At 43.7% G+C, this 26,098-nt stretch overlaps 1 protein-coding gene across 2 annotated transcripts in view; it reads left to right on the top strand.

Annotated features, from left to right (window-relative positions):
• PTPRE (protein tyrosine phosphatase receptor type E) overlaps positions 1–26,098 on the top strand; it is a 566,294-nt gene that overhangs the window by 496,676 nt on the left and 43,520 nt on the right. For both annotated transcript variants that reach the window (XM_078643508.1, XM_078643509.1), the window contains 3 exons: positions 1,190–1,324; positions 12,821–12,946; positions 22,192–22,343. In XM_078643508.1, coding sequence (XP_078499634.1) covers positions 1,190–1,324; positions 12,821–12,946; positions 22,192–22,343 — 413 coding nt within the window. The remainder of the gene's footprint in view (positions 1–1,189; positions 1,325–12,820; positions 12,947–22,191; positions 22,344–26,098) is intronic.

Here is a 26,098-nt window from a genome sequence, read left to right as displayed (position 1 = left end):
AGAGGTACTGTTTTCATTATTGCATGTTGGATCTCTCAAGCTCTTTCTCCACATGTGCTCATTTTATCACAAATCTTGGATACATAGGGTTTTCTTACAATTGTGCCCTCTTTCTGCCTCGTTTATTCATATAAAGTGTTTCTTTTTGTTTCTGTAATTAACGTTTTTGCTGCATTTCGCCCTCATTTGGTGTATGAGTTTTTTTAATACTGCCCTTTCAACTAAGGCACACTAAATGCACTTGGGTGATTAACGAATGATAGTAGTTGACATCATAATCTTATTACAAACACGTTCAGACATTGGAACATGCATCTAATAAGAAATTGATTAACAAATCATTATAAACAGATTATTCTCGCCCACATGATCCTGATGAATCAAACCAAAACCAAAATTGTGATGGTTATGCTGAGAGATGATGAACAACAATAAGATTTTGTAACCTGAAGGACGCTATGTGAAGCTGTGTTTTCAATTCCATTCAATTCAATATTTATTCATCATTTGGAACTCATGGGAGGTCACCCTATAACCAGATAAAGTAACAACTAAGATAAATGTTAATAATATACATTTGAAGAAACATTTAAAAAATGGTAAATTCTAGTCAACGCAGGTGCGGGCGGATGAATCAAAATTACACAACTTACGCTGAATTTGGCCTTCCGTCTTCTCTTAGAAGTCCCACTGGACAGATTAATTAATTCAACAGCATACAGTAGCATCGCGGAACGTTTACCTTATATACAGATACAAAAATGCAAAAAGTGCCTCCAACCCACTGCGTTATAAAAAGCTCCCAGTCCGTTGGCATGCGATAAGGCCTTGGATGAACAGTGCTTAATGTGATCCTTTTCATTCATACCACCCAACATTATTTTCCCCAAATAGGATGTTTGATTTTACTATCTCCAGCTTCTCTGAGCCCAGAGTCTTGCCATCGTAATAAAACTTCCAAACTTTACTGCCTTTAAGAATCAGTACGTTACGTTTTGAGACAATGAGTTTTAAAAAATGAGGAGAAACAAACTGCCATAAAGAGGCCAATCGGATATTCAAGCTCTTGGGAGTTGCATCCAGGATAACAATGTCATCAGCATGCATCAGGCATGGGAAAGGGCGGCCACCAATACTAGGAGTATCCCCTTTGCCATTTGATAAATTATCTTTTCTTATTCTATTGCAGGGCTATCGTCAGAAGGATTATTTTATTGCGACACAAGGACCACTTCCACACACGGTAGAGGACTTCTGGAGAATGGTATGGGAATGGAAATCTCATACAATTGTCATGCTAACAGAACTACAAGAAAGGGAACAGGTATGCTTTCCTATGCTTTTTTTTTTTTTTAAGTTCAAGAAATTTTATTAATCAGGAAATAAGGTATCAATACAGAATATAGCAAGAAAAGTGAAGGAGAGAGATGGGGGATGGGGAACAAAGAAAGAAGGTGTATCAAGGGCAATAAAAAAAAAATTAAGAAGTACAATAATTATGCATCTAAAAACAGGAGCAAATAAGGACAAAGCAGATATTAATGCAGAGAAATACTGGAAGTGAAAAGGGTATCAGGGGGGTTTAGGAACCTCCTGCTGAGCAGGCCGTGGACAGAAAGAGCGAGTTACACAATTATCCAAATACAATGTAACAGGAAGCCATAGGTCTGCGCGCTTGGTTGCCTATTGAGCAGGAAAAACAAAAGCAGTATCAAGTCTGTGGTTATGGCAAACATTATACCACCATGCTTTAAAAGAAATGGCAGAAGAGGTCTTCCAATTGATAGTGATCTGTTGGAATGCAGCAGCCAAGAGCAAATCAACAATACGGACATGTAACTCATTCTCCTCCCAGCAAGGAGAGAGGTTCCCTAGAAAAATATGCGTGTGAGAATAGGGAATACATGTGTGGAGAATCACATTAATTTGAGCCCAAACCTGCAACCAAAAATCATGCACATGTTTACAAAGAAAAAGCATATGAAACAGAGTGGCGTGAGGTGAGGAGCAGGACCAGCAAACATCTGAGACAGTAGAAAACATTTTGTTAAGGGTGAAAGGGGTATGGAGCAACCTGTTGTAAATGAAAAATAAGGATTGCGTCAAGGACGCTGCTCTAGACGTTTTACGAATCTTTGTCCATATCCTATCCCATAAGGATATTGGCCAAGAAACAGCCAGGTCCTGCTCCCACTGCTCCTCAACTTTAGATTTAGGTCTAGCAGATACATGAGCGTGAAGATGCTTGTAAATGACGGAAGCTTTAGGAGTGGTATGCAGGAGAGAGTGAAGTCGGAGGGTATGGTCAGGAGCAGTGGAGAAAGGTGATGTCTGTATGAGCCGTGTGTAGACCTCCATGACAGCGGCTTTAAGTAGGAGGTATTTGGGGGCAAAGGAGGAGGGCAAATCAAAGGAGGAACAAAGAGTGTGGAAAGGCAGAAAGGTGGAGTGCGAGAACAACTGCGAGATCCAAAGCAACCCTCTGGTAGAGGATAAAAGGAGCTTGACAGTTTGTTTAATACCCAAAGAAGGAAAGGATGCACAGCACTGCAAAAATTACAGACCCTTTTCCCTTGTTAATATTGATTACAAACTCTTCGCCAAGGCGTTGGCGATAAGATTGGATCTTTTACTTCCCGATTTCTTAGGCGTAGAACAGTCTGGTTTTGTTAAGGGTCGCTATATTACTGACAACACCAGACTTTTATTCAATATATTATCCAAATCCTCATACCTTCAGAGCTCCCTGGCAGCGATCGCCCTAGATGCCGAGAAGGCTTTCGATAGGGTTGAATGGCCATATCTTTTTTACACTCTCGGATGGTTTGGCTTTGGCCCTAAATTCATTTCCCTAGTCTCACTGTTGTACTCTCGACCACGGGCTGCGGTATATGCGAATGGTCAGATCTCCTCCTACTTTGATCTTGGTAGAGGCGTTCGCCAAGGCTGCCCCCTTTCACCTTTCCTCTTCAATCTCGCTCTAGAACCCTTTTTGACCAAGCTTCGCCAGAATCCCAATATACATGGTTTTCAAACGGCGGATTCTCCCATCAAACTAGCTGCCTATGCAGATGATATTTTACTCTTCATCTCTAATCCCACAGCATCCATTCCCGCTTTCCTGGACGAAGTGCGGAATTACTCTTTAATTTCTGGCTACAAACTCAATAGTGATAAATGTGAGATTCTGCCCTTGACGAAGTTCACCTTTAAACCTGATTTCAGCGACTCTAATTTCACCTGGAGTCCCTCTCACATTAAATATTTAGGCTTGTACATCACCCCTTCCATCCCAGACACTATCTCCCTCTGTTTGACCAAATGTTCTCAGAAAATATCCGACCTTACAGCTAGATGGCATCCCCTTTATCTGTCTTGGTGGGGTCGCCTTGATACCATCAAGATGATGTTATCGCCTTTAATTCTTTACACAATTTCTAATATTCCTGTCTCTATCCCAGCCAAATTCTTTAAAAAAATTAATTCGATCCTCTCCTCTTTCTTATGGCATAATAAGAAACCAAGAATGTCCCTTATCAGACTAATTCGCCCCGCTCTTGAAGGTGGAGTCAATTTCCCAGACTTTTTAGCTGATCAAAAGGCCTTTTTGCTACGTCAAGCTTCCTTCTGGCTCCAAGATCCCGCCTCACCCTGCCCCTTGTGGACTAAACTTGAACGTCTCCTCCTTTCCCCATTCTCCTTTGCTGAGTATGCTTTCCTATGCTAACGTTGATAGTCTGCAAACAGTTTAAAGTGTTTAGTTGAAGCAGAATTTGAAACAAAACAAATTAACCAGTTTAGTCACTGTGTCTGCCAAACCTTGTTTTTTGGGAGAACACAGCTTGTCAATCTTCACATAATAATAATAAACATACTACTACTAAGACTACTGCTACAACTACTACTACTTCTACTGCTACTACTATTACCACAAATACTAATATTTTTATTTTATTATTATTATTGTTATTTTGTTGGTGTTATTACTATTATTACTAATATTAATAGTAACAATAGTAATAGAAATGAACTACATATAAATTAATATGGAGTGGATACGTGTTTGTATGTGTATGTGTGTTTCTGTGCATGTGTGTGTGTGGGTACATACTTTTATGTAAGGACCTGATTTTGAGTTTGGCAGGCAGGGTACTCTGTCGCAATGGAGTCCCCTGTCTGCAAAACTCTCAGTTTGCTCGCCAATTTTCAGTCAGGTTTACATCAACGTAAAATGTATTCCATCACTGTAAATCTTCCTCCAGCAGCCCAATATAGTATAGGCTGTTGGAGATAAGCCACCCGACGGTCTGCCGTATTTTGAGTGGGTGGTCAGGTGGCTTTGCATTACTCTTCCTTACTGGGTGGCACCAATATCTCACCTCTATACAGAAAACTCTCCACAATCTTCAATTCCCCTCGCACAATCCAGTAATCCTCAACTTCAGCTTTCAGGTGCTTTTTCTCTGGCCCTCCCTTCACAACAATTCTTTGACAGAAACCACAGTATCATCCTCCTCAACTGTCTTGCACCCCTCTGCCTTTGTTACCACCTGCTTGTGAACCCATGACACCCTGACTTCTTCACACTCCCCATGTCATCCTTCATGGGTAGCCGTAATAAGCAATCCGCAGTTTTGTTTCAATAACCACTCAAATACTCCACATAAAAATTGAAATCCCTCGCTCCCGCCATCCATCCATGGATGCATGGTGTGGCTCTTTCACTTCCTTTGCTAGTACACAACATCAGTAAAGGTTTATGGACTGACATAACAAAAAAAGGTAGACCCCACAAGTAGAACTTGAAATGTGAGATGCCCCACGTGCATGCTAGAGCCTCCCTCTCGATGACCGAATAATTCTCTTCGGACCCTGTCAAGGCTCTGAAGGTGAATGTAGTATTTTAGTCATACATACATGAAGAGATGTAGCCGAGGCAGGTGTAGATGAGTTGTAAAGTAGGTTTATTCAACCATAGATATAGTTGCAGGAAGTATTATGCTGGAACAAGCAACCCCACCAGGAGCAGCCTCTTAGCTACTCAGCCCATACTCCAACTGTCAAACCTAATACCAGTCACCCAAGCATTCCATCCATGTCAATCACACTCACATTCTAACCTGGAACACTCACACTGGCTGAGTAGCTAGATGCAGAGAAGTGCAGTAATATAAACACTAAACCCAGAACACTACACATCCTCTCCCTCTCGAAATTGAAAACAAAAGAAAATCAGAGAGTGAAGAAGAAAACTACTCACAATCAAAGTATACAGTAGTAATATTTGAAAACTATCTACAATCAAAGTATATAGTAGTAACATTTATCCGTGAACCCAGGGATGAGAAGGACTTCACACCATGAGAGGGTAAACAGACAAAAACCAGGAAAGAAGGATGAAGGAGACAGTAAATACTAACATTGACACCATCCTCCTCCTTCAATACTGAAGAAAAAGAAAATTGAAATATGAGAGACAAACAACAAGTGAGCAAGACCTAACGTGAAGAAAACGTTTTCACGAAGGTAGACAGTGGCAAACAAAAGCCACTCCTCAAGAGAGGAACTAAGAAAACATGGGACTAACCCATAAGTGAAGGTGTAACAAGGGACAAACCCAAGAAAACACAGTCAGCACGGGAAGGTGCAGCACAATGTGGCAAAACAATTCCACTCCTCATGTGAGGAACACAGAAAGAAAACACAGTCAGCACGGGAAGGTGCAGCACAATGTGGCAAAACAATTCCACTCCTCATGTGAGGAACACAGAAAATATGGGGCTACCCATGAATGAAAGTGTTGAAAGGACAAACCCCAAAACACCCGCGGCACGAACAGGTGCAGCACAATGTGGCAAAATTTCCACTCCTCATGAGAGGAACTGAGAAAGAAAACACAGTCAGCACGGGAAGGTGCAGCACAATGTGGCAAAACAATTCCACTCTGAACTCTTAAACTCGAACAACTTCAACTGTCCTTAAACCAAATAATTTTCCTTTCACATTTCGAGTGGTACATTTTCGTGTGATTTTACATTAAACAAACGAACTGCTGGCAATATTTACGGGCATATGCATCAACATTCGGTAATACCTGTCGGTAATACCGAAAAATAACGACTCGCTATTATGAACATGCAAACCGCGATGCATCAAACTAATCGTTAAAAATTACTGAGTCGTTAATAATCGCTATTAAATAACGATTATACGCCAGCGAGAGTAGCAAAAACCGAAATCGGTAATACCGAATCGGTATTAGTGAATCCGGTATTAGCGGATTCGATATTAACGAAAACGGGAAATTTACGCGACGCTTCGGAAGCAGGCCGATGACATCACAACCAGGAAGTAGGACAGCCACGCTGCATTCAGTGTTCGGAGTAGCACAGAGGAGGAGGCAGAGCACAGGAGCTGAGGACCCTGACAGAACCAGTAGCAACCAGGAAAAGGCAAGCAGGAAAAGATGGAGAAGGAGGCCCCCCAGCATGGAAAGGACACACCCCGAAAGCGAAAACGTAAGTTTTCAGATAAGGAGCTGGAAATCTTAATAGAGAGTGTGACCAGCAACCATGACCGACTCTTTGGAAAGTTGTCGCTGAAGGTGCCAGAGGCTGAAAAAAGAAAGATGTGGCTGCGCATCAAGGACAAGGTGAATGCCTGCGGAGTCACCCACCGCAGCATCGACGACCTAAAAAAACGCTGGTACGACCTGCGTAAGAGGGCCAAGGAGAGGATAGCGCAGAGGGTCAAGGATGCTGCTGGCACAGGAGGGGGCACATCCAATGTGACGCCTAACACAGCCCTGGAGGATCTAGTGGAGGCCACCATAGAACCGGAAGCTGTTGTGGGGGTCACAAGTCTGGACACCTCAGGTGCTGCGGAAGGAGGACAAGGTAAGAAGCATGGCAGCGTAACGATGCAGCGTGTACTAAGTCCCTGCCCAATCCCCCATGCCAGACCCAGTGCACATGTAGCGTTGCCCTAGACACACACCCTCACCACTGTGTTGCACCATGGGAGATGTAGTCAATACATGAATAGGTGCATGCCTGAGCCCAGAGATGAATACAGCAGCCAAGGGTCAAATGTCAGTCACAAAAAGTAATTTATTGTGAGATGCCACAGCTATTGTCACATACTATACCATGATAATAACTATGCACTGTTTCACACACAGATGCATCCCCCATCGATTCTGACGACAGTGGCCGCCTTGTCATCTCGGAGACGCCAGAGTTGTCAGATGCGGAGTGCTCACAGGGAGCTGAAGTCATGTCCTCCCCTTCACCACCACGGCGGACAACACCTCCACCGTCCTCGCGGTCCAAGCCAGCACCACCACCATCCTCGCGGTCCAAGCCAGCACCACCACCACCACCATCCTCGCGGTCCAAGACACCACCACCACCACCTTCCTCGCGGTCCAAGACACCACCACCACCACCAGTGCGGGCCACTCCGCAGAGCCGCAGAGCAGATGTTGCCGCCCTGTCCGTGATGGAGTCAGATCAATGTTCATCACACCCAAATGTTCCACGCCAGGCTGTCGTCACTCCAACCAGCCAAACTGCAGGCCGACAGCGCATCAGGCAGAGGGTTGTGCCCCCGGGTCGGGCTGCTGCAAGACCGGTCGATCTGTCCGAAGGGTACGGAGTTGTGGAGACCCGGATGCTGCGTGTCCAGCGCCTGCAGGGGAGACACATGGGTGCCATGAAACTCACCATGACAAAACTTTGCAACAAACTTGGCAACATGACTGACGCTGTGCGTGAGCACACCACTGCCGTATCTTCCGGCAACAAAGATATCAAGCTTTGCCTGCAAGAACTGACACGTGCCATAGTCGCAGGCCAACAGAGTGAGCGCCGGCGTCACAGGCAGATCATGCTGGCAGTGAATACTACTAACAAGGCCATCAATAAGCTGTGCAACAGCACGGCTGTGCTGTCCCGCAGGTCCGTGTCCCTGCAAGTGGAGCTAGGTCATTATTGTGGGGATGTGGCAAAGGCCCTTGAGAGGGTGACCACTGCAGTGGAGCAACTGCAGCCAGGGTCAGCCAGTGTCAGCAGTCTGGGAGCGGAAGAGGGGAGTGAGGCAGCCTCCAGTGTCAGCAGCGTCTCCCTGCCGGAAACCAGCGTGAGGAGGCGCAGTGGCCGCAATGCAACTGCCACTGACTCCCATCGTGTAGAACCCGAGGAGTCACAGGACAAGAGACTGGGGGTACGCGGCAAACGGAAGTGAACATGTGGCAAAGTCACACTGTCCTTGGTGAGGTAACCATGGCCAGACCAAAGTGCCGCACGCGTCACCTGTTCTGAGAAGGGACATTTATAGTTTTAATTTAACTGCAGCAGCAGCATGTTTGTGTTACGTATTTCTGCACCAGTCAGGTGTCCATGCCCATTAAACCCTTGCAAATCTGTTCCTGTTGTCAAGTCACTCTCTTACCTGTCTCAGAAATGATTCCGTGTGATGTATGTCTGCCTCCTTTGCCCTTCAGCTGTGTTGGGCACATGTGCCTGTCGGTGTTGTGGGGGGGGTTGCTGGGCACGTAGTTCATCCTCTCCCTCCACCTCTATCTGTATCCCCCTGCGCGTGGCGATGTTGTGCAGGATGGCACACACAGCAATGATCTGGCAGCAGGTCACTGGGTCATACTGCAAGGCACCTCCAGTCTTGTGCAGTATTCGGAAGCGGCTCTTGAGGATGCCGAATGTTCGCTCAACCACATTCCTTGTGCTGATGTGTGCTCTGTTGTAGCGCTGCTCTTGCGGGGTAGCTGGGTTGAGATAGGGAGTGAGGAGATATTCACGCAATGCGTATGCGCTGTCACCTGCAGGATGGGGAGAGAATGGTAATCAGCATGAATGAAATTATACATGTGGGGATGGAGTGGATGGGGAGTACGATGATGCAGCTATATGTACCTAGTAGGTGTCCCTCTCCGAATTCACCGTTGATCAGGCGCCTGTGGAGGCCACAGTGACGGAAAATGTAGGCGTTGTGTGTGCTCCCGGGGAATTGGGCTACAAGGTCCGTAATGATGAACTTGGCATTGCACACCACCTGCACATTAATAGAATGATATGATTTCCGGTTGCGGAAAATGTATTCGGTGGCTGATGGAGGACAGATGGGGACATGCGTGCAGTCAACACACCCTATGACATGGGGGAATTGTGCCACCTGGTAGAATTCCCTTTTGGTGCGGGTAAGCTGCTGGGGGGTTCTGGGGAAGGTGATGTGGCGATTAATAAATGTCAGCATGGCCTCTAGGAACCGGTGGAAGAAGCGTGATAAAGCACTTTGCGACACGCCTCCTGTCTCAGCTATTACCCCCTGGAAGCTTCCAGATGCAAGCAGGTGCAGGCAGCATAGGACCTGCACATGGGCTGGTATGGCGTTGGTCCGACGGGTCTCGTGCTGCAGTAATGGTGCCAGGTCTGCTATTAGGTCCATTATCATGGCACGGTTGAGTCTATACTTGGCGTACACCTGTTCCTCGGTCTGCCCCAGCAAAGTGATGCGCACCCTGAAGATCCTGTCCTGTATCATCCTCCTGCGCTGGGCCTGTGCGTTGATCCTCCACCTCCTAGCAAGCACGTAGAGGGCAGCCATTTTGGTGTACATGTGGGGTTTCCCAGGGCATTTATGAAGGGTTACTGATTGTCAGCACCTGCTGATGGGGTTAGTTTTTTTTTTTTCTGTCCTTCTGTTAACTTTACCTCCTGATTGTGATTCCCCTTATTTTGCTCATGCTAAATAGCGATTTTAGGGATTTCCGGTATTAGCGACTGTTCATGCATTCCATTTCGATTCGTTATTGCCTATTCGGTATTTCCGAAGTATGCTTTGGGGTTCGGTATTTCCGAATGTCTGTTTAACGAATCGGTAATTTACCGCGGAGGATTTTAGCGGTTCTTTATTTTTTTCCGATTTTTTGTTTGATGCATTGCGTTTTATGGTTTTGCGTTCGGTATCGGCCTGTTTTACCGATTCGGTGTTTTACCGGGAGGTATTTTCGTTGATGCATATGCCTGATAGTTCCTTAGTAGATGAAACGCTGGCACAATTATAGCACAGTCAAAGTCATTAAATGATCTTTAAGTAGACGCCGAGTGATTAATTCTCTGTCATCAATCTTCACAGTAAGTCAGACCAGAAAACTTTTAAGTCCATTAACACAATGTTTGTCATTTTTAACATCTGTTCTGTGTTACTAGTTTAGAAACGAAAATGAAATAAAGCCAATCTAAACTCCTGAACAGCATAATAGCATGTTTAGACTTGGGCTGCCTGATGTACCCGGCACTGGTGGGGCTTCTTAACATGCTAAACAAGATTATTTTCTTACTTTTGATGATGCTTGTTCCTCTTCAGTTACAGGTTATTCCCATCTCTTGTAAATAGGCATATTTTGCGCAGGAAAGTCTCCAGATCGTCGCCATGAATAATGTAGTATTTTAGTCATACATACATGAAGAGATGTAGCCGAGGCAGGTGTAGATGAGTTGTAAAGTAGATTTATTCAACCATAGATATAATTGCAGGAAGTATTATGCTGGAACAAGCAACCCCACCAGGAGCAGCCTCTTAGCTACTCAGCCCATACTCCAACTGTCAAACCTCATACCAGTCACCCAAGCATTCCATCCATGTCAATCACACTCACATTCTAACCTGGAACACTCACACTGGCTGAGTAGCTAGATGCAGAGAAGTGCAGTAATATAAACACTAAACCCAGAACACTACAGTGAACACAACCACTCTTTCTTCCCCATCAACAACTTGGGACAGTGGCACTTCCAGACCCTTCAAACTGGCATCCATAGTCAAGAATGTTTTCTTAGCAACATTAGAGTTCCCTAGCGTGGGCAACCTACCAATACTCTTTTTAACCATGTCAACAGCAAACCTACATTTCCCAGACCACAAAAATCAATCTCCTTTTTTCAACAGTAGCATTATTGGGTGTTACACTTGTAAAGTTCTTGATAAACTTGTGGTAATACTCTGCCAATCCAAGGAATGAGTGTGTCTCGTACTTGTTGGAAGGTACCGGGGCATCCTCTATGGACTTAGCCAAATTGGGTTTGGGGCGCATGCCATCCCTAGAAATGGTATGCCCAATGTAAGCCAAATTTTCACTCTAAACTGGCATTTTTCTTTTTTCCCAGTTAATCCATAATCACGTAACCTACCTAGCACCTTAAACAGTTTCCTCTCATGATCCTCCTTATCTTTTCCATACACTAGATGTGAGCATAAATGGCATGGGGACAAGCCTGTCAGCCCCCAGAGGGGTGACTAAGGAGGTAAGTCATCTGGATTCTTCACTCAACGGCACTTGATGGTATGCCACTGATTAATCCATCACACTGAACAAACGTGCCCCCTTCAACAGATAATTCTTGCCCAATATTCGGGAAAGGCTGCCTGTCTGCCCAGATGTTTCTGTTGAGGTCCCTTAAATCAACACACATCCTCAAATGTCTTCTTTTACCCTTAGGTGCCAAAGAAATGGGAGCCAGCCATTCTGATGGCACAATCGCCTCAATTACCCATCACTCCAAAAACTTGCGTAATTCTTTCTTTAAGGGGTCCAGCATCAAATGTGGCACTTTCCTCACTTTCTGCTCTACCGGCTTTGCTCCCTCTTTCAACCTAATATGATGTTCAAATCCTACCACTTTCCACAACCTTTCATCAAACACCTCAGGGAATTTCTTCACAAAGTAATCATTATCCTGTGCACCATCTACTAACATGGCTTTCATTCATTTTTGTGAATATGTGTCAGCTAAAATCTAACCAAATACAATGAGAACATGTAGCTTAGGAAGGAAAGGAATACATTTTTAAACTCATCAAACTGTACAAAGATGATGTCTGATGAAGTCAAACATGTATTATTTATTTAATACAGCACAGTTCAGCATCTGCTAAAAAACTTGGGTATTTAAGAAAGTTAAAGCAAAAGAAAGAGTTAGAGAAATAAATGAGGCCTAGGCTTACTTGACAATGTAATTATGATATAAATGAGTGCTTATTAAAAAAAATCATCACACTACACATTAACTTGTACATTTAAAAGGCATGTTTTCTTCAATTTCATTCTTTAAGTATTTTCATGTTAATATTTTGCACAATTTAAGACACGTATTTTAAGCTAAATGTTCCTGCTGTATCAAAGACATCTTATTGTTTATTTATTGAAAATGGACTATTACACATATTAATCTAGTCAAAGCAAATGCCTTTGAATGCACCATGGGCATGTGTTCTTAGTTTAAGGTTTGCTTGCAATCATAGAAGAGACATGTTTTCTGTTTCATAATTTTTTTCTATTCTAATTTAATTTCTTATACGCTGTGACGTATTGGAGCTTGTAAAAACATTAAAAATAATTAATATTTCAGCTTAATTTTGGAAATTGAAATGTAGTGAGAAAACATAATTGTCCTTTTAATGGAAATGAGCATTAGAGAAAGTTCTAATAATAACATCTTATATCACCAACGATTTCCGATTACAACCATCAGAATTCCACCTTATGTTTATTAATTTCCTTGACAAGTAGAACTTGTTAGTCTTTTTTGACATTCTATTTTTATTTTTATTTTGAGTTTCACGTTCTGTCTGTGGCATGGGCGCTTAAACATTATTTGACAATTGACTGCCCTGCTTTGGAATGGTGAAGCACAAATAAAATCAGCTTCTTTGTTTTAACCATGACTCACTCCTACAGAGCAACTGTGATTATATTGAAACAGTGCAGAAGAATGAGCATTAATTTCCTGATTTGTTTTTGCAGGATAAATGCTTTCAGTACTGGCCAACAGAGTTATCTGTATCTCATGGAGAGATTAACATAGAGCTGAAAACGGACAGTCTTATGGATTCAATAAGTGTTCGAGATCTTGTGGTCACTTATAACCAGGTATTTTATCTATGTTGTTCAGTGGACAGCAAACAGAAAGCTGTGTATAGTTCCAAAGAAAGGTAGATCACAAAAAGAAATGTGGGCACAATGGTGGTGTTTGTGAGAAGGAAAATGTGACGGCAAACAATAAAAAAAGCATTTAACAATTAATAAATTCTCTTAAAGTATATTGTATATTATGAGACCTTTCTCAGAGTCCCGTGGCAGACAGCAATTGCTGGACAGTATGGTTGGCTGGTAAGGATGTTGACCACCACTGTCCCAGGGTCATCCATACCAATGCACTCTAACGGGATAACCAGGATACTGTTATTGTACAGCTGACTCAGTGCAGGTATCAGGTCTAGAACTGAAATTTATATGACACAGTAGTCACACATAAGCAATGCAATGCTAGCGCAGAGCTACATCTTTTAAAATGTAGAGGTCTTTGTTTAAATATAGGAACCGTAAGGATGTGAAAGGGATCAGCAAAAGCAAAAAGAAAATTCTATCACCTTCTGCGGCCGAACGACAACCTTAATTAATTGTATATAACTTAAGTGGTAGCGTTGTTAATTTTAAATTCTGCTGGTGATATTATGCATTGTGATTTTATATTGCATCTCTATATTTGAAATTTTATCTGTATGAATAGTTTTTTTCAGATCTATACAATCGACATAAAATAGTTGACTGGTTGTGTGGTACTTTAAGGCATGAAAATTCAAATTGTGCACCAATAACCAATATTATCCTCTAGGGGAAGATTGTGAGTTCTTGAGTGTCTTCTAAGGCCTTTGGATCTCAATTTTTTTACTAATATAGTTTTTCTCAGTACACAAGGGTGTTAGATAGAATGCTATAAAGTTGTCAGTTCTGCTTTGGTACAACAACTTGAGATCCTACTTTCTCTGTGTCCTTGGCAGAAATTAATGAACATTTGTTTCAAAAGCCCCAAAAAAGCTCTGAACAACAAAAAGCTCACCATCCAAAAGAACGTTGGAATTACCAACCTACCAATGATGCTTGTTTTTGGGTGCCAAAGAACTTGTTTCCAAAGTCAGTGTTTAAGTACCCAAGTAATGCAGCCACTGGTGATCCTGTGGTTGGTGAACAGTGCTTACTGAACACAGTTTTAGAGAGAGCCATTACAACTCTAATGGTCCGATAGTCAGTGTTAATACAGAGGTGTTCCTGGTTCTCAAATGGATGTAATGTCTAAGTGGTGCCCTAGTAGCACCAAGTTCTAGAGAGCTGTATCTTTTAAATGGATGGACATTCGGGAGGATGGGGCATCAATGCAACCTAGTGCACCCAGTAGACAAGCCATTGTGGGGCATGTTCTCTTTATCGTTGCTCACTTTAGACCTTTGGGACTAGTACATAGGGCAATTAGCCTTGAGAACCTCTGCAATCTGGAAGCACTGGGAATTTCTCTGACCATTCAAAGACTGCTTCTGGCTATTCTGCAAGGACCGCTTCTGCCCAGATTGGATGAGTTAACATACATCTTGCTCCATCTGACCCACCCAGCTTACTATCCATCTGTCTGCTATAACTGCCGGTGCCTTAGAGCTAGCAGTCAGTAAACCAGACAAGGGCTGCTGCAGTTCACCTCCGCAACACTTCAGCTCCAGTAAGAAGTCTCACATTTTGCACTTGATGGGTCCATCCACGGTTCCATGTTAGATTCAGACCCAGTTCCAGTGATAATGTGCCAAGAGATCGCTGGGCCATCACCAACTTCAGTCGATTGCAGCCTTCAAGAAGGTTATGCTGCAACTTTAGAAATGGTTCCAGATTTCCCTGGCGCACCCTACAGCCCCATGGATACACTGGGCTTTTCAGTGAAACTTCTGCAGGCAAGTCCTTCCCCTTCTCTGACTTACTGTGTTCAGGCTCATCCTATTCTAGTCAATTCAAGTCAAAGACATTTGTTAAGCGCACATATCGCCATAGGGTCTTACGGCGCTAGCGAGGACTCCATGAAAACTGACAGTCGGAAATGCAGAGTTAAAAATGATTGAAACGCTCTGGATATCTGGGGGCTTTGTATACTACCGTCAGGAAAAACAAGGGGAAGTTCTTCGAAACCACTAAACATACCCTAGAAATTTGGCATCTGGTTACCTCTCGACTGGGATGGGCGGGCATCTCTCGTTGGCCACACCACTATGCTTTTCTCAGCGGCTGGGACGGCCAGGCTATCAGCCCGGATTCGACAAATGGGACCTTATTGGACTATCAAAAGTGGGGGATCTGATTAAAAAGGGGGCAATACTGTCTTTCAGTGAACTCCAGACACAATATCAGATGGCACAGGGGGAAATGTATAGATATCTACAGATCCGACACGCTCTACAGGCGGCTTTTCCATCTTTTAAAGACATACCGGAATCGTCACCCCTGGAAGATCGCCTGCTGGACGGGCCTCTTAACTCAAAGGAAATATCCCTAACCTACAAGAAGCTGAGTAACAACCTCCCAGACGCCTTCCTGAAGCTTAGGGAGCGATGGCAGGATGATGTAGGCCCTATAGAGGATGACGATTGGCAATCGGCGCTGATGTCCCCACGTGAAGCAGCTATTACCCAGAGGTTTCACCTAATCCAACTTAGAATACTCCATCGATCAAATATGTCAGGGACAAAACTGGCCAGGATAGGATCCAAACCTGATGACAGATGTGTGAGGGGATGTGAGTAGCAGGCCACATTTTACCATACACTATGGTCCTGCCAGAAGATACGCCCCCTTTGGGAGGGAGCAACGACTCATATGCACACAGCCCTGAGGAAAGTTATAACACTTACACCACAGCTTGGGTTATTGAACATCTGGACACTACTGACCTGACAGAAGTCGAAAGGCAATTTACAACGCTGGGTTCCACTCTGGTTAAGAGAGAAGTGGCTAGGGGCTGGGGGGACAGGCGCCCGCCTCGTGTCTCCCTGTGGGCCAAAGAAATGGATAGATGTATGGTGGCGGAGACAGAGGTTTATAAAACTTGGGGATGCCCCAAAAAATGGGATTAGAAGTGGTCACGATGGAACGAACATAGGGGAGATTTATGTGTGTCGCCCACGACTGAAATGGAAATGTGAAGGCAAGAGACTGGTAGAAGATGTGTAATGAACAACTCTTGATTAATGCTTTACCTGTAACATCTTGATGAAAAGATGCAATATGTTGTTCAATCATGTAATGTACTAATGTGATTTCAATCAATAAACAAATTTAAAAAAAAAAAATGAGGAAAAGCCAAGTTTTTAATTCCCTATGAAAGGACTTATGATCTGTGATGGCGGGGAGATGGGGCAGTAGCTTATTCCAGAAGACAGGAGCGAGAAAGGAGAAAGATCATCCACCATTTCTGGCGGTACGAACTCTGCGAGGAGAGAGAAGACGTCTAGAACTAGATCTGAGTGTCCTACTAGGTTGATACCAGACTAGTTTCTTGGCCAGGTAACTTGGCCTGGCTCCATAAATACTCTTATGCACTAGACAGAGAATTTTGAAACAACAACGCTTTTTGATAGGGAGCCAGTGGAGGGATCTCAGACGGCGCAGAAGGTGCTCTTGCAGGGAGGTTTAATATCAGTCTGCCACGGTATTTTGCAAGACTTCAAGTTTAGAGTGGAGTTCTTTGTTTATGGAGGCCAACAGGGCATTGCCATAGTCAATGCGACTCATGAGTCCCTGGACCAGTGGTTTCCTGGATTCAATAGGAATCCATTAAAAGATTTTGCATAATTTACGCAATAAGCCATAGCAAATGCTGATTACCTAGTTGACATGGTTTTTCATTGACAACTGAGTGTCCAAGATCATTCCAAGATTACGCACCACCGATTTGGGGGATGGACATGGCCCAGTTTCTGTGGCCACCAATCACTAGACCAGTGTTCATCCGCCTTGCCATAGAGGATGACCTCACTCTTCTTTCCGTTTAGTTGGAGGTGATTGGTACACATCCAATTATCAACATGGATCATACAGTTTTTAAATCAGGCCTTTGTGTCGAGGTGGTCAGGGCCTAAGGTGATTAATAGCTGTGTGTTTTCGGCATACGACACCACATCAAAGCTGTAGGACCTAATCAGCCTGGCCAAAGGTGTTGCATACAGGTTGAAACGCATAGTACTAAGGATAGAACCCTGAGGAACCCCCATGCTTACCGCTAGACTGCGGGAGACCAGGCTGACTATTTGGACTGAAGTTGTTCGGTTCATTAGATAATTCTTGAACCCTTCCAGAGACTTGCCCCTGACAGCCACTGTTCTAAAACGCTGTGAGACATGGTGTCAAAGGCGGCTGACAGATCCAACAGAATGAGCATGGCTGACTGCCTGTCATCCAAGGCCAGTCTGATGTTATCCACAACCTCCACCAACAAGGTTTTGGTGCTGTGAGCTGCCCAGAATCCTGACTGTTAAGGGCTGAGAAGTTCATAGTTCTCCAAATGGGTGGTAAGCTGTTTGTTGACCAGGTGTTCCAGTACCTTCCCAAAATAAGGCAGCAATGAGATAGGACGATAGTTGCTGGGTATTTTAGGATCAGCTGAGGTTTTTTTTATGATGGGCTTGACTAAAGCTGCCTTCCATCTGACCGGGATCTTTGCTTGGGCTGCTGACAGGTTGAGTAGATCTGTAAGTTTATCCATAAGCAAAGGAGCAAAGATTGGAAGGAAGCGGGCGGGAGCGGATCAGCTGGCGAACCTGATTTAATTCTGGCCAGGGCGGTTCAGACTTCATCTGACATGAATATGGTTAATTCCAGTAGGAGAGGGATGGTAGAATCATGGTTTCTGACTGGATTATTGTCAAGGGTACTAGTATCAGCAGTTGGAAAAGAACTACGAATAGAATTGATCTTTTCATCAAAGAAAGTTGACAATGTGTCAACCCATTCTTGCGACTGTATATTTTCGTGCTGGTCAGACAAAGAATTAGTAAACCCCTTTAGTATTTTATGGAGGTCCTTATTGGAGTTGGCCCCTCGATTGATCCTGTCTATAAAATACAGTTTTTTGGCTAGTCTAATGTTATTTAAATAGCTGGGATGGATCTCTTTGTATTTTTTGCGGTTTTCACTGGTCTTGGTTTTTCTCCATATGTGTTCAGCATACCTACTGGACATTTTGGCGGCTTTCAGATGTTCTTTAAACCAGGGTGACGCCCTGGCCCTGTTCTTAATTCTTGACAGAGGTGCAATGATGCTCAAGGCCGAAGTGATTGCATCCTCAAAATCTGTTATTGCAAGGTCAATGTTCTCAGTGTGGACTAGGGGTGGGGGGTTAAAATGCACTACGATAGAGGATTGAGTGACTTTTCGTCATGGTCTTCTCCATGTAGGTTCACTACTGGGGAAAATAATGTTTGTGTCTATAGGTAATGTAAATTTTAGCAAGGTGTGATCCGTCCAGAGCAGGGCATGGGCAGGGCATGGACCCCTTGCCACAGGCTCTGCCAGTTGTTCCTGTTTTGGCTCCATTCTCCACATTGGAGGTGCTGGCTCCAGATTCCACTCTGACACTGGTGGATCCAGAGCTAACATAGGCCAGGGCATGACCCAAGTTACATTTCACTATTACTGCGGAGCAACTTGAGGTTGAGGATGACTCCGCTCCTGTCCCCTTGCATCGAAGGTAATATGTCAGGAGGATGGAGTCCCTCAATGACTCTGACTCCAATGATTCTGAAGACCTCAAGCATGTTCCTTATAATGAGGACAATGATAACAAGGCAAACAACTTGCTCCTCACTCATTACACTGATGCTGGCTTATGCCTTGCCCTGCAAAATGTCACTGCCTTAGAAATTTGACCAGAAACAGATTGTTGCATGATATATAGTGCGCAGACGTGTTGAATTTTCAGTTGGCCAAAGTAGAAACCATGTCTTAACTTTTGGCAGAGATCATACAACTGGAGCCATCAACATCAGAGCCCCAGCTACAATTTAATGAAGCTTTGACTGAGTTCCTCATGGCAGCCTCATCCAAACCCTCCTCTGCTCTGCCAGTGAGTTATCCGATTGCTCAAAGACACAGGCTATCGCTTGGTGATCCAACTGTCTTGATGCAGCACCTTACTCCTAAGAATCTTAAAGTTCATGCCACTATAAGTAAAGTTAATCCAAGCTAATTTCTCACTTCGCCTTTGAATAGGGAGTCCAAGAAAATGTACAGTGTAGGCAAAAGTATGTTTTCTTTAGCTATCTTGTCACTCTGATCGTTGAATACAGTGTGATGTTTGGGTCACCACACCCATGCCTTCTAAGATATGGTGAGTTACATTTTGCCCACCTTTACTTACGAGTTTTGGAACATTATTACCTAGACTGTACAGCTTGGCCTGGTCACAGCAAAGTATATTTTGAAGTCCAACCTGGACACTGCGGACTGTGTTGCCTGGGCTATGGGCACCAGTGTTGTGGTTCATCACCAAGTTTGGGGAGCCACCACTCATAAATGCACCTTAATCTCATGTATAGAATGTGTGTGATCGAATGGACGAAGTCTGTCAGTGAAATTACAGAGTCCAATAGATACAATTCATAGAGTAACACAATAAAAGTAAATTAAAGTACACAACTGTCTCGTATAATAAACCTAAACCCCCTGCATCTGGGCAAACCATTAGGCAGAAATTAAAAGTGCATGTCTCCTGCAGGTTAAAACAATCACCCCTCAACAGAAGTTCAGACAACTGAAACTCGAAGGTAGAACCATACCTTCAGGCAACTTTTGATGATTGAACCCTATTGGGTGTATTTAATGAATCGCAGGAGTGGTGTATATGCAAAGTTACTACCTACAGCCTGTGCTCACCTGCATCATTCCTCCCGCTCCCCACCATACCTTTACTCCTATTAACCTTCCTACCTTTTGCCACCTCTACTGGTACTGGACCTGCCATGCTGTAGTGACTCACTCAGTCTACCTCGCAGTGATGCTGTTATGTGTTCCAATCCCCAATCAGTCACTTTCCCCAGCTGGATTTGATTGTAAAGATGGTATGTATATGCTATCCACTTTGGATTCAGCCACCCTATCACCAACCACTTACAATGACAGCCAACGAAGTAGAGCTGTGATAGGCAACTCAATAAATACAGAAATAAAACATTGTCTGTTTGCAAAACTGTCATGCTTTAATTTAGCGCAATTAATTGAAATTGCTCTACCTACCACAGACTTTCTGGTGCAGCTTAAACACTGATCTTAAACTCCCTTCTTCCATATGCTTTTCATCTGTAGCATTCATCAGAGTATAATGAACTGATTAAAAGTATCTGATTCAGGACAAATGCGTACTAAATCATGACAAGATACTGTCCATTCATAAAGTAGTACAAAGAAAGGCAAGGAGGTTTTTTCCTGTCCTCCCTTCTAATAGTCATTTACTGTTTCAAGACACAACACTATATTGCAGTTATAATAGTAGTTCTTTATATTGATACCATGTTTTATTAGTGTTTTTGTTGTTGTGGACGGAGATTTGTCAAATGTCAATAAAATGTTTTTTAAGAAAACTACTTTTCTGGCAATTCGAATATTAGTTAAGACTTGAAAATGTAGCTAGCTAAGCACTATCAACATTTGTGTTTGAACGGGCCATGTAAAAGAACACACATGTGTGCCAAGTATAAAACATATGCCAGCACCTACAGACTTAGCTGAAGGTTGGGTGCTGTATCTATAAATTGTTGTAAGTGTCCCACTAACAATTAATGTAATTCACCTATGTACTGAATTCATGGTATTTGTTGTTTCTTATATAAAATGTGAGCGGCCAGAGGGAGACAAACCAAATTAGTAATACCAGAAAACTAGTCATAATGATTTAGCCTCAGAGGGTTGGGGTAGCAGTATATTTGACTCCTTCCATCATGCAGAATGGACACCATTAGAGAGAGACAGACTTGGCGGACACAGGGGACCCTTAAGAGTTAATGCACACCAAAAATAATTCAATATACCAGATCATTAGAGGAGCACATTCCAGTTTCCTTCCACTCAAGTTCCCTTTGTAGATCCTCCGAGGTACAGATGTTGACTGGGTAACCTGTCTGTCACGGGTAGGTCTCCCATGGCACCCTCGTAGACTCCTTTTTCAGTCAACATGGTCCACAGTGGTCTGTTTCTAGTCTCTTGGCAATCGGCACCTATATTTAGTTCAACCATCACTGTGCCCACCCAGCTGCGAGCATGCCTGTTATTTAAGAGCCCAACGCCGTGTATCAGTCCCCTTCCTACTGATGATCTTACACATTGCCTCGCATTAAGGTACTGTTCTAGAAGCAGGTTGTTCAGACGTTCATCTTTCTTCCCACACCTAATACTCTAATACCAGCTTTGGCAAAAAGGTTAATGTCACTTCCTTGCTCTTCTCTCTTTGTTGTATTTTTGAAGGATTCATTTGCACTTTCTCACATTTGTAAGTGTTAACTTGTACATTCTGTAGTAAAATTCAGTAAGTGTGTTTGTGTACTTTTGTGCAATGTGATATAGAAACATTTTGCTCGGCAGAAAACATGATAATGATTTTTACTTTAAGAGGCATGTTTTTCTAGGGCACCTTCTAGAATAACAGAACCACAACTCCCCATGGGCCATGAGAATTTTTTTTTCAATTACTTCTATTATGTCAGACTTAATGGTTGTTTAGCATTGGTGTAACGTCACAGCAGTGTGCCGCCAAAGGCATCACATACTTCTTTCAGGAAAGTCGGAGTTGTGTTAATGGTCAATGAGTAACAAGACTTAAGCCCCCACCCTGCAAATAAAGGTGACAATGTCAAAAAAGACGGAGCAACATTACAAAGAAAGCTCTTAAGTACTTTTCACGTCATTAAACTCAGTTTCAGGGAAGGAGGCCCAAAGCAACAGTAGGACTCTGTAAAACGTCTTCACAATTGACTTTCTAGGTGTGGGTGGACAGCACTGCGGTCTACAAGGCCTATTCTTTTCAATGCCTATAGCAGGGGTTTTGATCCGCTCCCTTTGGCCATTGGCTTGTTATATCACTTGCTCTCTCCTAAGTATCTCATGTTTCTTACGGAGTAAATATTAACGCTTTTGAAGCAGAATGATTGCAAGAAAAAAAAGAAATGTAGCAACACACGTGTATTCGTGCCACACTTCAAGATCATGAACCACTGCATGCAGCAAACCCAGATAGGGCATAGCATATGCAATTTATTAACAGGGTGGTACAGCATCTTCATTTTGCACATTTCCATTCAACCTCTTTGCAGGAGAAGGTGGCCAGACTCGTCCGGCAGTTCCACTTCCATGGCTGGCCCGAAGTGGGGATCCCTGCCGAGGGGAAAGGCATGATTGACCTCATTGCAGCGGTTCAGAAACAGCAGCAGAAGACGGGAAACCACCCCATCATCGTGCACTGCAGGTAGGAATCATGTCTCTTTACACATTGTACATCTCCTGCTGTGTGCTTCCTTCAGTCCCCCACTGCTAGCATCTTGGATCCAAAGCTTCCATTTTATCAAAATCATACCTTCCCTCTGTGATGACAAACATAAAAGTGCTTGTGAGCTGAATCTGCTATAAGAGGGAGAGTGAGTGGCCCAGCAGCTCCAGCGTCGTTCATGTCTGTGCTGGCGATTTATATTCAGTAAAGGTCGGTGGTAATCAAAAGTCATTGCCATCTGGCGACTGTTCGTGGCTCGTGCAGACTGCGCCGCGAGGCCCTGATCCCGACAGCAGGCGCCCCATCAGTAACACAGGCGCAATCACAGCTGCCCGTACCCGTTGTTAGCTGTCACATCAGAGATAAGAAGGATGTTGACTCTGAACCAACCAGTGATGGGTGACGCGAAACCCGCTCTACTGCCTCCCAGGCTGCTCCTTTTCTGTCTTCAGTGAGGCAATTCATATAGCAGCTGTCTGACTGCTAACTGGCAGTACATGTCGGCCAAACTGAAACAAAGACGCCAATAGTCGCAATTTAGTATTCATATCAGCAAAAAGCTTGTACATATAATCAATACGGTTTTTGAAAATATTAATCTCCCTTGCACAAATGAAGGCTCACAGTGTGTGTTTATGTATACTATTTCTGAATTCCTTTAATTCATTAACATGAAACATAAAAATAGTGCTAGGGGTCTATCTGCCACATCAATGCAAATCATTTTTCTCGAAACAAATGTGAGCAAATTCATAGTAGCAGACAAGCGGTAGCATACCACATTTACATATCAACATGATTAATGTTTAGGGGAGCAGAGCCACTGGCCAACGGAGTTGGACGTGCCACCATTGCCACCGGCCTCAGATTCAGAAAATCCTGCCCAAATCAGCAGCATCCTTGCTCAGGAAAATGTGTGGTTGTGGATCACTGTTGAGGAGTCATGTAGGTGACTCCGTGGTTCCTTTGTTGTGGTGAGTGGTGGCCATAGGAGGCAAGGCGTGCGCTGGATACCAACAGCGCAGAGACTTGATGGTCGATGTGAGCCAGGAGGCACTTCTAGCTGGGCATGCGTGGGTGCATGGCAGCAGAGCCTGTAGTCCACTCCGAACCCCAGTGGGCAGGGAGTGAGGCGGGGTGAGACAAGCCCTGCTGCATTCGCTGTGGTGAAGTTGAAGTTTTTTTTTTTTTTGCATAGTTAATTAAAACCATTGCAATACATATTACAAAATTCTTAAAAACATAATTGTTTAAAACCATTAAGAAAAATCAAGAAGTAAGAAGTTCATTACAGTTTAAAAGGATAATTCAAAAAAACTGGTTAAGACACATTTTTTTACACTGACTGCTGGAAAGTACTGATCTCCGTTTTAGCTTGCTCTCGTCCAGTTCAACAATATACTGTGTTTACCACGTGGACTCTACTTACACAAGGGTGCACCCCTAGTGCTAGATGGACATTAGGTCCTATTGTCCATCTGCTAATCCGCCTGGCTCTATAGCATTTTCCACCATTTTTGGTGTTCTCTGTTCGACCACCGTCAGAAATTGCACAAATCTACAATTTAGTTTGGTGTTTGGACAGATTCAGGCAGGAGAGCACAGCTTGCCTTCTGGTGCAAATCCCTTTTTGCTTGAATTGGTCTGTAAGGAGCAGTTGTCGTGCTTGGTGCAGCTCCTCACATAAACAGATTACGTGAAGGATGTCACCATTGTTGGAGTTACATAGCCTGCAGGTCTCTTTTCCGTCTTTCCTCAACCATGGTGGTAGGTGCCCTGTACATGGAAGAATCCCTAGTCTGTGCTTTAGAAAGTTAATGTTTGTGGCTTTGGGGTAACCCTGGTTGAAGTATATTTGTGGAGTTAATGATTCGCTGTGGTGAGAATGTGGGAGTCTGGCGTGCAACAGAAGTGCAGGCTGCTTTGGATTCTGGAAGGCAATTGCTATGGAGGAAAACACTGTGCAAGCCATGGGTAAGGTAGGTCAACTAGTGCCCCGGGACCCCTGAGCATTAAGCAGGTGACCTCTCCTGTTGAGATGCGAATCTCCAAGACCACCGATCAAATGGCCATTAAAGGAATGAGAGGGCTGTAGGAGGGTACCCTGCGGTGAATGTGCAGTAAAGAGAAGCAGAGTTACGCAGCCCTCTCCCTTTGTTGGCATCAGATTTCTAAAGTGTACTGTTTATTGTACTCTGACTGTAGGGTTTTTACCAGGAAGAATGGCACTCTGCCGTGTAAGCGTATAGTGTTTTGGTGATACCAAGTAAGTACGGTGCAACCAGGTAAGGGAAACACACCCTATAAACCCTGGGTGCACTTTTAGCGATTATATAGTGAAAAAGTTCATTCAATTGTGTACATTCGAAGAAATGTCAATGAAGTCCAAGTAAATAGATTCTTTGTCTTTATTCTTTGTTAACGCGCTCAGAGCAACCAGCCAACACGTGTTTCTTCACAAAGTGAGATGTCCCGCGACTTCTTCAGGGCTGAACTCGGAGATGTAGAAACTTTATAATCGCTCTGCCGGTGATAATTCCGATCTGGCTGGTCAAGTGGAAAAGTAAAAAGTTAAGTTTAGCTTGTAAAATGTAAAGATGTAGAGTGAGCGGAGAACGCACCACAATGCACGTGATTCTATGTATTGCCCGTGCCGTGATTAGGAGGGAGAGTAGACCGCTCCGAAAATGGATCTTTAGCGGGTGCGCTGAATTCCCTCACGGTGACTGTATCGTATTCTGTTCCGGGTGCAGTCTACTCTCCCTCCTAATCATGGCACGGGCAATACATAGGAGCACCAATATTGTGGTGTGTCCTCCGATCACTCTATGGTCTTTACATTTTAAGAAATTGATAGTCAAACAGAAAACAAACAAACAGAACAGTGAGAGATTAGTGTACCATCCAAAACGTATTTGTGCATTATTTAATTGTTTCAATACACAATGACTGTACGTATATAACTGTTATATTGTTTATAATAAAAAGAATTATAAAAAGAAATAAAAAGAAAGCTGGGTTGTGGCTGGCCGTCTCAAGACGTCCGGCAACAAAGACATGTGCCTTTAAACAGTGCACACTCAGCCCACCCTCCTCCCTGCTGAGTGACATGCTGCTGTCACTCAGCAGCGGTCCCACCCCCGTCCTGACACTCGGTTCGGGGGATGAGAAATAAAATGGTAATTAATTACCATTTTATTTTTCGTCTTTGGGAGGATTTTTAAGTGATGCAACACTCCTCCACTCTAACAGAGGAGCTGCCACTGGTTGGAGCTATGGGCCAATCACCTCGAATTGGAGGCTTTCATACCATCCATCAAGATTATGCTGGTTCAGGTTACTATCAACACCACAACCACGATGTAGTATTCTGCAAAAAACAGGGTGTCGTGGGGTCCTGTGCCAGGAGGTGGTTAGAATGCCAAGGCATTTCCCTGATTGGGTACCCCCTGGCGGGATTACTGAATGCCATGGCAGACAAGCTAAGCCAATGAAGTTCAGCGAAGGGTTATGGAAATGTTCAGAAATGCGATGGCGCTCTACAGGTAGTGGTTAGAGGGTAATTATGAGGTTTGGGTGGTTGGTGCCTCTTGGTCAAAGATAACCCTATTCTCTGAGAAAAGAAGGGGGAGAAGAGCTCTACCTCCTGCGTACCTGTAAGTAAAATCAAGCGCACACAACCTGAGTTAGTTCATAGGTAAGGTTTTGTATCATTCGGTGAAAGGATAAGATCA

The sequence above is a fragment of the Lissotriton helveticus genome, chromosome 5_1 (genome assembly GCF_964261635.1).
Source record: "Lissotriton helveticus chromosome 5_1, aLisHel1.1, whole genome shotgun sequence".
Classification (NCBI taxonomy): Eukaryota; Metazoa; Chordata; class Amphibia; order Caudata; family Salamandridae; genus Lissotriton; species Lissotriton helveticus.
This window is presented reverse-complemented; position numbering and strand designations above follow the sequence as displayed.